We start from the raw sequence: 15,852 nt of genomic DNA, 5'->3' as shown, positions 1-15,852 counted from the left end.
ATGAAAATTCATTTATTGATTTTATGTCATCTATTAATGTCAATCGATATAACTTGCATTTCACTTATAACCTGCAAAATACCACCATTGAGTTTCTTGATTTACTGCTCACTGTTGAGAATTTTCCCATGGTAACTGAGATCGAGTCTTCCACCTTTTTTAAAAAAGTGGATGCTAATAGCTACCTCGATTATAGCAGTAGTCACTTTGGTCCCTGGAAGGATAACATCCCTTATTCACAGTTCCTGAGACTTAAAAGGAATTGTTCTAGTCTGTCTGCTTTCAATGAGCAGGCTGAGATATATGTCAAGCGATTTAGAGAGAAGGGGTATCTACCTAGAATTATTGAAGGAGCTTTGCAGCGTGCCTCTAGTACTGATAGATCCAGCCTATTGCAGTATAAGACAAACACACGCCCTGATTGTAAAAACAATGATGCTTTGTTTATTACACGGTTTAACAGTAGGGATCGAGAACTTAAGAGAATCTTCAATAAGCATTGGAATGTTCTGAAACTCGACCCAGTCCTCAAGGAGCATATTCCAGATGTTCCAAAAATTTTATATATTATATATAGGAGGGCTAATACCATTAAATCTAATGTTTCTAAGAGCCAACTAGAAAATATAAATGTTAAACCTGGATCAAATACATTTCTCACTTTAAAAGGGAACTACCCGTGTAACAACTGTAAAATTTGCAGCTTCTTGGAAAAGGGTCCCTTTATTGATCTTACACTTGGCCAGTTTAGAATCAATGAGTTTATTAATTGTAATTCCACTCATGTGGTTTACCTTTTGAAGTGTACATGTGGTTTCAGATATATCGGAAAAACTAAAAGATGCCTCAAAATTAGGATATTGGAACATATCCGTAACATCAAGCATGGGGTACTTAACCACAGCGTACCCAGGCATTTTAAGGAATTCCATAACTGTGACCCCTCAGGTCTCATTGTTAAAGGCATAGAACAGATTAAGCATGGTATAAGAGGAGGTGATATGGACAAACACCTTATAAGAAGGGAAACCCCGTGGATTATTAAATTGGGTACCCTTGCGCCTGCTGGTTTGAACGAGGGATATGAAATTACCCCGTTCATTAGGTAGAAATCATCCCGCATGGTTTAACTTGTCTGTGTTTATCCATATATTAATGTGTGTTTTTTTCTATGTTTTTTTTATACGACTGTTCATGCTATTTTTATATATATATTTTTATATATATGTTTTATGTCATGTTTTTTATGTCTATTTTTTCATATGCATAGTTGCTATAGTCTATTATATAGGCTAAATGTTGGTTATCAGACATATATGCCAATATATTTTATGTCGACTTTCAATTGTTGACATTTTAGTGTCGATTAATGTGCCGATTTTCATCTATGAGTTCATTGTTGTAGAATGATGGGACTTTGCTGAGCTAGTTATGTAAAAGCTCTTTCACACTATATATTGCATGTTGACTTTTTAAAGTGTTCCAGCCTTGGGATTAATCCCATTGGCTGGAACTTGGGTTAAGTTCGGGCGAGATGTCACACTAGCCACTCCCTCTGACGAAGTCCCAGTGATGAAACGTGTCAGGGCGTGGCTTGTGACTCTCTGCCCGTCCTCGTTTCACTCACCGCAAGCCGGCTGTGGTCTCCCCGCGTCCTCCTACAGCGTGCAGCACAATCCAGCGTTAGCCAGCTGTAGCGTCCAGGAGTGATCCATCTGCCCGCCAGAGAACCGTGAGCTGATTTTTCCTGTGTGGTATATGTTAATGCCATGTAGTAACTAGCCCACAGAGATTGTCTTTTCGGTACGATCAATTGCTTTTATTGTGGATCAGTGTTTGTTGGATCCGATATTAAAAAGTCGTTTTAATGCACCACTTCTGCTTTCCTTGTTCTAGATCAATTTATGCCCATTGGACCCAGGGTATCCGTGCATGCGCGAGAGGAGGAGCTGCAGTCCCTATTCATTTGGACTTTGGTGATACTTACCTTTAGTGTTAACACTAAGGACTTGTTCAGCTGGTATTAATTACTGATCAGGGCTCTGACCAACACCTGTTTTCTGTATATATATATATATATATATATCAGGAAAGTGGGGGGTGATTGGGGTGCGCTACCTAGTATAGAAACTGTACCTCCCAATATAACATTACAATTTCAAAACAGAATACACATTTCTGAAATAGTGTTCTTGTATTTGAGGATGTTCCCAATGAATAGGCTCAGTCCATCTCTGGGTAAATAGTTCTTTTATTGGTAAAGAAACCCGACGCGTTTCGTCTCTAAGACTTCATCAGGGGTAAGAACCAATGGGTGAGTAGATTTTGTGTGGCTGGTCCTATTTGAAGTTTCTGCTGATCACAGCACCAAGTCCTTCTCGATGAATATGAATACGGCTGAGTGCGATATTGTTCCTAGTAAGAACCTACACTAGACTCTCAACTCAGAAACTTCCATTTAATTGAGCCCCATCGAGAAGGACTTGGTGCTGTGATCAGCAGAAACTTCAAATAGGACCAGCCACACAAAATATACTCACCCATTGGTTCTTACCCCTGATGAAGTCTTAGAGACGAAACGCGTCGGGTTTCTTCACCAATAAAAGAACTATTTACCCAGAGATGGACTGAGCCTATTCAATGGGAACATCCTCAAATACAAGAACACTATTTCAGAAATGTGTATTCTATTTTGAAATTGTAATGTTATATTGGGAGGTACAGTTTCTATACTAGGTAGCGCACCCCAATCACCCCCCACTTTCCTGATTACTACACCGTTCCTCACTAACAGGAGGAATTTTGGTGGTGCTGCACACACAACCCAGCGCAATTCAGTCAAAAACCTTTTCTTCTATCTATATATATATATATATATATATATATATATATAATAAAGCTGGTTTATTCATATGAGCGCATGTTCGCATGCACCCGTACAATCCACAGCCGCAACCATGCAATCATGCCTCACCTCATTGTCTTTATTGAAAGTAATCAAATGAATAAGCGCCTATTATAACTTTTCATGGAACTGTTTATTAGGTGACTTTTGGTATGTGTCATGTATAAAAATATATAAAAAAAAAATATATATATATATATATATATATATATATATATATATATATATAAGAATTCTCCCAGCTGGGAATGTGAACTCGCCACAATATCGAAGAGACTTGCTCTAATAAAATTCAAGGTAGCCTTTATTTCATATGGAGATATCCACAGCTTATGCCAAAATATTAGAGCCCCGACGTTTCGGTCCTACATCTGGACCTTTATCAAGGAGCCTGAAATTTACATAACATAAAGCACATCACTAACATGTGAATGCATAATGTGTTCTGGGCAGTTCTCAGACATGGTTGGCGTTCCTGCACCATGCTGATCTGCTATCGTTGTGCTGATGTATACTTTTGACCACTTCTGCCTGTGTAAGTACATGTCTTTAATTTTATGTCCCCCTTATTTGTTTGTGCTCTATATTTAGAACACATTATGCATTCACATGTTAGTGATGTGCTTTATGTTATGTAAATTTCAGGCTCCTTGATAAAGGTCCAGATGTAGGACCGAAACGTCGGGGCTCTAATATTTTGGCATAAGCTGTGGATATCTCCATATGAAATAAAGACTACCTTGAATTTTATCAGAGCAAGTCTCTTCGATATTGTGGCGAGTGCACATTACCAGCTGGGAGAATTCTTCTACATTTGATGGCACGGACTTAACTCTGTACCTTCTATGCGCACCCGATTGATACTCCATTTTACAAGTGCGAGTGCGGTCATTCTACCGAACTATATATATATATATATATATATATATATATATATATATACATACACATACAATTGTCTAGTAATCTAATGGATTTTGAATTTTGATGGTTAGAAAAGTAATGTGGTGTATGTCAGTGATACAGTCTGTCATTTAACATCTCTTACTATTTTCCATGAAAATATCTTGCTGATGAAAGGGATATCCATTTTGTTCAATTTCATGGTTGATTTTCATCATATTTGCACAATATAAATTCATGTAGTTACTGCCTTCTTTTATAAATAGATCATTTCTGCATTTTTTCTGTCAAATAGAAAAAAAATGTATTTAATTAACATGCATAAAAAAATGTCGTTTCAGATTACTATGTGACCAATATACAGTATATCTGACTGTAATATGTAAAATATTTTGACATCTCATGAATGGAACATATCTATTTAATAATCATGGAGGGCTGTTAAGTTTGCAACATGCACATTGGGGGCTCCCTTTACAACTCCGGACTCTTTCTATTGATTCTTTCCCTCAAAGATTCTAATAGTGTTGATTCACTATTGATCTCATTCTACTAGGATAACTCTATTGATATCAAAGGAAACAAATAACATGGTTTGAATTTGAATGTGTTTGACATGCTTTCTTCATTCTTGGTGATGTTGGTGTTTTCCAGTGCATGGACTGGAATGCCTGAACAATGTGACTGCAGCCTGTGTAAGTCTAACCTGTGTAAGTCTAACCTTATGGTTGTAGCGATGTGTGTAGGGCGAACTAGCTATGCTAGGTTGGGCAGTGCTGCTGTGCCGCTGTCGCTCAGCACACAGCAATGACAGCCCACGCACAGAGCGAGCTGACAGCACCAGTGTTCTCCAATGGAGAACACTGGTGACCATCGAGATTGATGGACACTGCCATCAATCTCGGACAGCGACACGCATTGCTGTCGCTATTGCCCCTATACACACACAGATGTAGAGGCATTTTCTAAGCAACTTTGCCAAATTAAGTAGTTGCTTGGAAAATCCCTTAATATTGGTATGAATGTAGGCCCTATAAGCAGGCTGCCTGTCACAGCTCGACTTGTAAGGCCAAGGAAACTGAACCTCGCAGCGCTGTCCTTGGCACAGCCATTCTTGGAAAGCGGGTAAGACACACCCCAAATTTACAGAAATGCCAGCTGCTTCTGCCTGTCAATCAGGCAGAGGGGTTTGCTGTTTTACTTGATGATCACAGAACGAATCCTGCACCTGTACAGTGCCCCACTATTGCGCATAGTGCGATCCAACCTGAATTTTTTTTTCTGTACAAGCAAAGTGGAGCACAAGTGCCCAATTCTGTTTAACTGCCATTATGCCAATAGGAAGGAACACTTCCTCTAATGGGAAAAACTAATCTAAAGCCAACATATAGCACTATACATACAAACATGAGTGCTGTCACTTGTCACAAACCAAAATAAATGATGACAGATAAGTAAGTCACACTATATATTTAGCTAAAACCAAATAAATATATTTCTGACTTGACATTAACAACATAAACTTATTTAAACATAAAGAAAAATCTGCTACATATACACCAGCAATATCAGCAAACTTGCTTATAGTAAAATAAATATATTGTAATTTTAAAATGGTTTTCTTAAAATAACAATCAGATCTTAGAGTCTCATTCTTTCCTCAATTATCATCTTACATGGTGGAAGGGCATAACAATACTAAATATATGTATAAGTGATTTTATATATATATATATAGGTACTTATGTAATATCTGGGCTCCCATTTTTCTTATGAGACCACGTCCCCTCGCGGGGCTCGCTGCGCTCGCCACGCTTCGGGCACGGTGGCTCGCTGCGCTCGCCACACTATATAAAATCAACTCCATGCGTAGTTGGATAGTAGGGGTATGAAAAAATGGGGTGCATTTAACATGGAAGCCCAGATAATACATAAGTACCTATATATATATATATATATATATATATATATATATATATATGGTATGTAAAAGTGATGGGGTACACACAATTCTTGTGTGTGTTTATGTATGTTTAGGAGAGTAGGTGCCAATGACATTTATCTTATATATACTGTATATGTCTAGTGTCCGTGTGTAACTGAAACACTGCCATCTGCTGGCAGCAAGTGAAACTACATCTCATTCTCTTTCACACATACAGAAACACATAGGCAATCTCAAGGTAGACTAGCTTTCAAAACTTTTGCTTCTAGTGGGCTTAGCTAGTTACATATAAATATGTAACTGACATGTAAGCTAACATCAGCACGCTGGCCAGACGGACAGATACCACAATCTCCACTGAACCCTTTTTAGTAAAATAAATCAGTCCAGCTCTAATATGCTTACTGTATCTCGCACATGAAGGGAAGCCAAAGTCATGCTTACCAGTCTGATTGTCTTGTGTACCCTCTGCCATTTGCATAAAAACCCTTGCAAGTGTAGTATCCCAGCCAGGGTCGCTAGGGTCCTTTCTTCGCAGGGGATGGTTGGGGATGGGGATGGTTGGTGACAGTGCTACTTAACTCCCTGCCCCAAAGTATAATGACAAGGCAGTGCTAGGTGCATTGCCACACGGTCACCAAGTTTGGGTATTCTACCACTACAGGTAGAGTAAACACTTTACCGACAGTCAATTGTTCCCTATAATACGCACATCAATACACAGGCATGTATTTAGAACAGCCCTAACGGTTACCGGTAACGCTAGTGAGATTAACTGATATAACCATACATCTGCTATTCAATGTCCTGGAGCCCACGGACCCTGTGGCCCGACCTGTGCACAAGCTTTAGAGGGGGAATATGGGTAAAAAATTTTGAAATCCTAGGGTGCTAGGCGGCGTGGGGCAAGTTCCTGAGAGGACTGAAGCTTACGTCCCAAGTGGGGCCCTGTTCATAGAAGGTGTGGCAAAGGGGTCTCAAACAAATACTGTTCTGGGTCTCCTCGGGGACCTATAACGTGAAGTCTCTGGAGGATGGGGACTAAACAGGAATGTTCTCCAGGGAATTACTGTCCAGACGGTGCTCCTGACTATTGCAACCAGATGGCATTGTGGGGCTGTATAGCCTATATATGGATGAAAGGGTTCACTGTCCCTCCACGTGGGGAAGCCTTTTCCTTGCTACCTCTCATTACTGAGATGTAATGGGGGTCGTGTAAGGAGGAGAAGAGGGCCTCAAACGGATGGCCAGGGGTTGGCTGTAGGTGAGTGGGGTACCATTATCCCCTCTGGTGCAGACTATGGTACCGCAGTTGTGTATGGCCGCACTGGCCGACTCACGTGACCCGGCTGGGGTGCTCCAATCCATGTGACCCCAGAGCTGCCATCCTCTGAAGCTGGATGCAGGGTCTTGCTGCTGGGGTGATGCAGGCACCGGAAACCGCCATTCACGGGAGCTGCTGCTGGGAGGGATGTGGCCACACGTCGGGACTGGAGCTGACATTCACTGCTCCGTCTCCGGGACTGTCCTCCACTCCGCTGCCACATGCTGCTAGCCGTCGATCTCCTCTCCGGCATTACACCCCCACTCCCCACTTTTTTGGGTGTGTGTCCTCATACATTTGCGGCAGCTGCAAGCAAACATGGTTACATTAAACAACAACTCAAACCAACCGATTTTAACATTTGTATAACATTTCACAAGACAACAACATTTCGACACTGGTAACGAGCTGGTAACATTCCCCTCATGCTTCTGGATGATCTTCTCACTGTTGAAACTGGAACCATTTCTTCTGGCACCAGTAGCGGTTGATGTTCTTCTCCGAGCCCAGGAGTTGGCTCGGCTGGGGCGAATGACATGGGCCACCCTACGCTCAACAAGAGTTCGATTGGGTCGTTGGACATCCTTGTCCGTGAATCGGTAGCGGTCTCTTGTCTGCTGTTCCCCTTAATCCTTGGTTCTTCCTGAATCGGGCCTTGCAGAGGGTACGTTTTGAGCTGGTTGTGGTGCACCCAGTACAATCGAGTTCCATCTGGTTCTCTGATCCAATAGAATTATATTGCTGAGGTTGGGCTCTTGGTGACCATATAAGGGCTGGCCTCCCATTTAGGATCCAATTTACTCCGTGGGCGATTGTTTCTCTTCAACACCAAACTCCCTTTTGTCAGGGGGCGAGCAAAAGCATCTTGGTCATAGTTCTGCTTCTGTCGGCCCTGGGCCTCCTCCATCCTCTGCCTCACCAGTTTGCTTACTTATCTCAATCTGGACCGATGTTCTTGTACCAAGGGGCCTGGGGAATGTGCCCAAGGTCGGGTAAGAGGATCTGCAAGTCTGCAGGCAACTTTCCCCATCTGCCAAACAGGAGATAGTATGGAGAGTAGCCGGTCGATGTTTGGTGAGTATTATTGTACATGAAAGTCACTTCAGCCAACAGGGCTGGCCAGTTGCTTCGTTGGTCTGGTGGGAGCGCTCTCAACATATTGATCAAGGTCCGGTTCATCCGTTCGCACAGGCCATTCCCCTGTGGGTGATACGAGGTCATGTGCAACTCTGCATCCATAAAGTTTGCATTGTTCTTGGAAGAGTTGGGACTCGAATGACGGACCCTGGTCTGTAAGGATGTTGTGGGGGAACCCATATGGCCTAATGAAGGCCCGCCAGAAGATTTCTGCGGACACGCACCGGCAGGGCAACTGCAAACTTGGTGAAATGATCTACGATGGTTAGTGCCTAAGTGTACCCCATTAAGCTGGGCTCCATCTTGACATGGTCGAGAACCACAAGTTCCAATGGTTGGCAACTGACGATCGGGTGAATGGGCACCTTTTCTCCAGGCAGCCATTGCACCAGTCTTCTACGTCTCTCCTCAAGTTGTGCCAGTAGAACCGACTGCGCAGGATCGCTTCGGTCCTCTGGACCCCAAAGTGTCCAAACCTATTGTGATAAGCCCGTAGGACGTCATCTCTGGCTGGTCGGGGTATAATGAGCTGTTTTTCGGTATAGTGTGTCTTGGGGTTGATGAAATTACGATATAGCAGTCCCCCCCCTGTAAGTTGAGTCAATCTCTCTGTCGCCAGAGTTGTAGGAGTTCTGCGGGTGCCTTCTCTCTCTAAGTTCAGGACAGTCTCCTGCGAGTCCACAGATGTCATGTAGCCCAATCCATCTCTTCTTGGTCGCCCACCAGCCCGGCAGCTGTGGTGTTCAGCTGATGCTGCCCGGTTGCCGATGGGCTGGCGAGCAAAGGAGGTAATTCCAACACCTTCCTTGGGTCTACCTCTTCTTCTTCTGGGGCCGGCAGGCGCAGCAGGGTGTCGGCGTTAGTGTTGCTGCTGCTGCTACGGTATTTGATCTGGTAATTGTAGTTAGCCAGATGTGATGCCCATCTCTGCTCTAGCGTGCCTAGTCAGGAGGTCGCTTGATGTGCCAGTGGATTACAGTCTGTGACGGCCACAAACGGGGTGACCGCCAGGTAGTTTCGAAATTTTTCAGTCACCGCCGACACCAGCGCCAAGAACTCCAGTTTGAAGGCACTGTAATTGGCGTCATTCCTCTCTGTGGGCCTGTGACTGCTGCTGGCATAGGCGATGACCCTTTCTTGGCCCCCTTGCCTTTGGGAGAGGATATCGCCCAATCCTTGCTGGCATCTGTATACAGTCGAAAAGAAAGGCTGTAATCTTGGTATGCCAGGAGTGGGGCGGTGGTCAAAGCCCTCTTAAGGCTATCGAAGGCTGTCTGTCGGGCCTCTGTCCACTCGACTGGGGTCTTCTTATGATATTCTTCTTATGGGATACCATGTAGCAATTCTGACAGGGGTGAAACCCTGCATGAACCGCCTGTATTAACCCACGAATCCAAGAAAACACTGGACATCCTTCACCGTGTGGGGTATGGGCCACTCCAACACGGCTCTGATCTTCTCTGGGTTGGTGGCAACCTCTTCAGCGTTTACGACATGGCCCAAGTACTTAACCTCCGGTTTCAAGATGTGACACTTCTCAGATTTCAGCTTGAGTCCGTACGTCACTAGCTGCTGGAAGACCTTATGTAAGTGTTGGAGATGATCTGCATAGGATTCAGAGAAGATTATGATGTCATCCAGATATAGCAACACGATTTCGAAGTTCATGTGGCCGAGGCAATGCTCCATAACCCACTGGAAGGTTGCTGGGGCATTGCATAGGCCAAATTGCATTCGATTGAACTCGTAGAGGCCCATTGGTGTCACGAAAGCCGTCTTTTTCTGCTACCCTAAGTATCCACTGGTCAGGTCCAGGGTCGAGAAGTACTTGGCCGCCTTGAGGGCTGCAAGGGACTCCTCTATGAGGGGGAAAGGGTAGGCATCTTGGTGTGTAATGCTGTTGAGTTTCTGATAGTCGACGCAGAAGCGTAGCTGCCCATCCTTCTTGCGGACCAATACCATCGGTGCCGCCCACGGGCTGTGGCTTTCCCGGATAACTCCACTCGACTTCATCTCCTCCAACATTTGTCTGAACGGTTGGTAGAGGGCCTGGGGCTACTGGTCGGTGGCGCTCTTTTATGGGGTGGGCTCCCGTCGGGAAGCAGTGATGGATGTCTTCCACGATACCTATATCAGTCAGGTGCTTGCTAAAGGTGACGGTGTGTTCTTGTACCACATCCAAAGTTCCTTCCTTCTTGTCTGGCCGTGTGTTGTCATCTCCGATCTGGAGCCCTCTCCACCAGGTGGAGGACCGTCCTGGTTCGGCCTCCGGTTCTGCACTTACACTGTGCTGCTCCCCTTGTAACACTGGAGACACCACATCTTGGAAGGTGGTCCACATTAAGGTCGCAAGGGATTGGTTTCGGTAGACCTTGACCACCCTGTTGGGGTAATTAGTACCCACTTTCCCCCTTTTGGCGGGCCTGTGAATTGGATGTAATTTAACCAGGGAGAGGGTTGACTATTTATTTTTCCAAGACTTTGCAAGAAAATCCACATTAAAAATTCAGGAAGGAGAGTAAGACAGTAGTAAGAGGGCAAATGGGTAAAGAGAAGAGAAGGCTTCTACAGGATCGGGAAGTAAGCATTTGCTTTAAATTTATAAGAATGTCCCAGAGGAGAGAGGGCCAGGGTAAAAGTTAAACTGTAGTCAGGCACAGAAAAGGTCGAGGGAAGGTTATTGTTGAGACATTGTCCATAGTTGCTGGGAAAAACTAACTGAGGATAGACTGGGGACTGAAGGAGAAGTAAGGTAGAATGTGTGGTGTATAGTATGAGGAATTATCCCCCTGCTCTCTTTTCACTTATCCATCACTGCTTCTCCACTTCTGCCTAAGGCTAACTTTACTTCTCTCTCCCTCTCTATTCTAGCCCATACACTTGTGAGATATTGCATGCAATCATTGGATTTCGACTACATCTGTTCGATAAATCAAATGATTGTATGAAAATTTTAGGGACCATTGACGCTATGCGCAGGCCCACCGTCTATTGTCGCTTCGATAGATAGTATGTGCTGCACATAACATCTATCGAATTGCAGGAGCAATCGCATGTGATTTATAATCACATGCGATCACTCAAATGCAATCCACGGGTATGTGGCAGAGGGAACACTTTTGGTTGCATCTGGTTTTGGGAGAGGGGGCTGGAGGGATCACTGCCAGTGTCCGTCTGGGTACTTTAGCACTGTGAAGTAGCGCTAGTGAGTGGTGGGGGTCAGCAGTGGCAGCAGAATTGTTTAAACACTGGGCAGCCCTCTGATTAACTGAGCTCTCTCAGCCAATCAAAGGGCTGCCGAGTGACTGAAATTCTGCCGCTGCACTGACCCCCACCGCCTGCTAGCGCTGTTGCATAACACTATGCTACTACGCCACCCTTTGCCCACCCTCTTCCAGCACCCGTTGTGTCATTGCAAGATGGCATATGACATTGAGAGCTGAAAGGGGGCACTTTTTGCACCATAACATGCTGCATCAAATCTGATCACATAGGTATATTGGCAGAATAACTCTCTCTCATGCTATGAACATGCCACTCCTCTATATATGACTCACTGGGATGTGGTCTGTTTCCCGGTGGTCGGAATCCCGGCGTTCAAAATCCCGATGCCGGAATCCCAACAGTTTCTCCCACTGTGGGTGTCCACGACACCCGCTATGTGGCGAGCGGAGCGAGCCCACAAGGGGGGGCTCCAGCCATCTGCAGCTGTTTCTACATGTTTTAATTGAACCTAGCATGAATCACTTCCTTTCTATATTATGGAGACCTACAGATGGAGCACATGCCAGTCAACCTGCAGGATCGTCAGATGTCCTGATCAGGCCATCAATAATTAAGATCATGGATGGTCATCCATCTCATGGTATGCTACCACCAATGGAAAACATCTATCTATGCCCATCCCTAGCTAGCTATAGTTTTAAACCTGCAAGATGAAATGTCAACAATTAATTGTTACCAGCCATCTGAAGCAGGTATTTCATGCTTTAATTTAACCTAATGTGAAGCACTATCTTTCTATGTTATGGAGACCAAAAACAAGTTTATGCAAATTAGTTAACAAATTAGGGCCTTTGATTGTTTTATGCAATGTTAACCATTTTTTCTATTTTACAACTGTTACTGGAACCATTTATAAATAGTCTTAAACCTGCAAGATGCACTCTCAACAACTCATTTCTCAAAATCAATCCAGTCTGTTCTTTTTCATATTTTTATTGGAGACATTGTAAATGGAATTAAGGGTAAAATGTGCCTTTTTGCAGATGACACAAAGGTATGCAACAGAGTAGACACACCAGGAGTGGTAAAACAAATCGTTGATGATCTAGGTAGATTAAAGGAATGGCCAAGAGCATGACAACTACAGTTTAATGCCAAAAAATGCAAAATCATGCACTTGGGTCCCAAAAATCCAAAGACTAATTACAGTATAAATGGCACTATAATGGAAAGGGATCTAGGTGTCACTATTCAGGTGACTTAGAGGCAAGTAGGCAATGTAAGAAACCAATGAAGAAGGCAAGTCAGATGCTTGGTTGCATAGGGAGAGGAATCAGCAGTAGAAAGAAGTAATAATGCCACTGTATAGGTCATTGGTACGACCTCATCTAGAGTACTGTGTTCAGTTCTGGAGGCCATATCTCCAGAAGGATATAAATACATTAGAGACTGAACAAAGAAAATGGTGCATGGCCTACATCACAAAACGTACCCAAAAAACTAAAAGATCTTAATATGTATAGTTTAGAGCAGAAAAGGGAAAGAGGGACATGAAATATAGTATATCAAGGGCTTTAACAAGGTACAGGAAGAAGACATTCTTCACAGGAAGAGGAGCAACAGAACACGAGAACATGCACTGAAATTAAACGGAGGAATATTCAGGGGAAATTTGAGGAAAAATATCTTCACAGAAAGGGTAGTGGGCCAGACTAGATGGTCCAAGTGGTTCTTATCGGCTGTCAAATTCTATGTTTCTATGTTATCTGCAGCTGGTTTTACCTGTTTTAATTTAACCTATTTATTGTGAAGCATTTCCTTTATTTTATGTTATGGAAACCTGAGTTAACTTTATGAAAATTAGTTTAGAAACGAGGGCCTCTGATTTGTATATTCAAATTAGTATGGTATTGAGTGCCCCTGATTGGTTTATGCAATGTTATCAACTGTTTATCTATTTTACAACTGTTGCTGGAACCATCTAGCAATAGGAATAGTCATCATCGATGGTTTATGACAGATGCAGAATACTTTTGCCATTAACGGGAGAGAACCCGATGGTTTCCCTCCATTGATGTCAAAGTATAACCAAATTAGTTTTTTTTCCTTACCCAAGGGGCTAGGACACAGAGCATAACCCCCAGGTTCCGATTGGCCCAACAGGCTAGTCATTCAAATAAAATGAATGGTCATCAAAAGATGAAACCATGGAAAGTCATTCATCACATAGTACACTACCATTGAGCGCAAACATTAATGGCCCTGCCTATCTAGGTATAGTCTTAAACCTGCAAGATGAACTGTCAACAATTAATTTGTTATCAGCCATCTGCAGCTGGTTTTCCATGTTTAATTTAGCCTAGTGAGCACTACGTTTCTATGTTATGGAGACTCCATAGATTTCTGAACATATGTCCCAATGCTATTACAGACTGCATGGTGCTGCTGATTCTTTTCAGCGATTACGCTACCTTTTATTCTGGGGAAGTGTCATAAGCACATATCCACAACTGAGATTAGTGTCTTCTTAATTAATAACAAATGTAAGTGTTACATGTTCAAAATAAAGTGTAATAGATTACAAATATGATTACACATTAAATTGCATAGAAACGTCAGTTGTTTGCCTTAAACATCAAAAGAGAATTTCCTGGAGTTGCCTAAATTGCAATGAAAAATAATTATGAGGTCTGAAACCCTTTTATATGAGATATATTATAGTGATTTAAGTACTATTATCTAGAGGGGTTAATATTCATTTAGCCAAAATAATGAATGCCTAGGTCAGGGGTTCCCAATCTTTTATGAATAATGGCACCTTAGAGTATCAGAATTTTTCCAGGGCACCCCTAGACCCCCCAAAAAATGCAGACAAATATATATAAAATGAAGTAGATTGTGTTTATATGTGATTCTTAGGTTCAGTTATGTGTTAAACTGCAGGATTTGCTTCTGTTTGTACACATATTTTATGATTGGCAGCCACCAGCACTGGTTATATATATATATATATATATATATATATATATATATATATATATATATATATATATATATATATAATTTTTTAGAAAATATACAAAATACAACATATGGCAATGTAGACAGCAAACAAGGTAACAGAAGTGGATCATGAAGCGTTGTACACAACAAATTGACAAAATCCAGACAATCCTGTCCAGAACAAATCGCACAAGTGGACTAAGAAAAAAATAAAATTAAACTAGCAAAAACTGACAGAAGCAAAGACGTACGGAAGGGAAGGAGCGAGAGGAAAGTGGGAAAAGGGAGTATAGGAAGGGAGTGTGTGTGGAGCCTCTGCAGATATGCAAATCTGCCATTTAAGTGTCAACTGAATACAACCGGGAAGACTTAAATTCCAACCACGGGTACCACATAGCTGTGAATGCTCTGGGGCCACCCTCAGATCCTCCATCGAAATATACATATAAATTCTGGCAAACCAGTCTTTTATCATGGGAGGGGAAGCAGACCGCCAGTGAACGGGGCCTGCATTGGGCCAGGGTACAGATTAAGGAGCCAGAATGAGGGAACAGAAGGGACCTCATTACCAACTATGGACTTAGTAATAGACACCACTTGATCCCAGAAGGGGCCGAGTAGCCGGCATTCCCACCATATATATATAAAGGGAAGCTTATCTCTTCATTACACTACCAACAAGTGTCAGGCACCCCGGGGAACATCTTTGCAATAGTAAGTGGGCATCTATACCTATACAAATGTACCTTGAACTGAGTCTCTATCACAGAGTTGCTGGAAGAACTAGCAAATGTAGCCTGAAATATTTTTGTCCAGGCCTCATCTACTAAATCAATATGAATGTCACTTCCCCAAGCAGGAGCATGTTTATATAAAGAAGGATACATATGTACAATTAGGAGACCATAGCCTCCTGAGAGAAAGTTCGCCGGATGCGATGGGGTAAGGCACATATTCTCAAAGAGAGTCAAAGGTCTGTTGGCTGCCTTCCTTTTGAAAAATGCTTTAATTGCAAGTATCACCAAATCTCAGATGAGGGTAAATCCCATTTAACTTGCAAAGCAGGAAAGGGCAGCACACAGACCCATCCTCCAGTTGGCCTAACTGCTGTACCGCATGTTTTTTCCATATATCAAAGGTGGAGCTAGCAACTCCTGGAGGGAAATCAGGGTTACCAAACAAAGGGGTAAGGGTTGAGAGGAAACACAGAAAAGTTTCCGTAGTCTATTCCAATGGGCCAGGGTGGGACCTATAGAAGGGTTTGAGATGACTTGGACCCTAGATTGCCAAGGGTAGTGTTTGTTAGGCGTGGGTTGGGACTTATTTTCCAAATGAACCCATTATTTAATGTCAGTTGTCCATGACCACTCCAACACCCTACCCAATATAATAGAGTCATAATAAACTGAA

The 15,852-nt window shown here is 42.8% G+C and overlaps 1 protein-coding gene across 1 annotated transcript in view; it reads right to left on the bottom strand.

Annotated features, from left to right (window-relative positions):
* C7H16orf89 (chromosome 7 C16orf89 homolog) overlaps positions 1 to 15,852 on the bottom strand; it is a 112,891-nt gene that overhangs the window by 59,141 nt on the left and 37,898 nt on the right. The window contains exon 5 of the mRNA XM_083152018.1: positions 3,954 to 4,092. Coding sequence (XP_083008144.1) covers positions 3,954 to 4,092 — 139 coding nt within the window. The remainder of the gene's footprint in view (positions 1 to 3,953; positions 4,093 to 15,852) is intronic.

This window comes from Crinia signifera, chromosome 7, assembly GCF_055691185.1.
Source record: "Crinia signifera chromosome 7, ASM5569118v1, whole genome shotgun sequence".
Lineage (NCBI taxonomy): Eukaryota > Metazoa > Chordata > Amphibia > Anura > Myobatrachidae > Crinia > Crinia signifera.
Note: the sequence above shows the minus strand (reverse complement) of the source record. Positions and strands in the feature narration are given on the sequence as shown.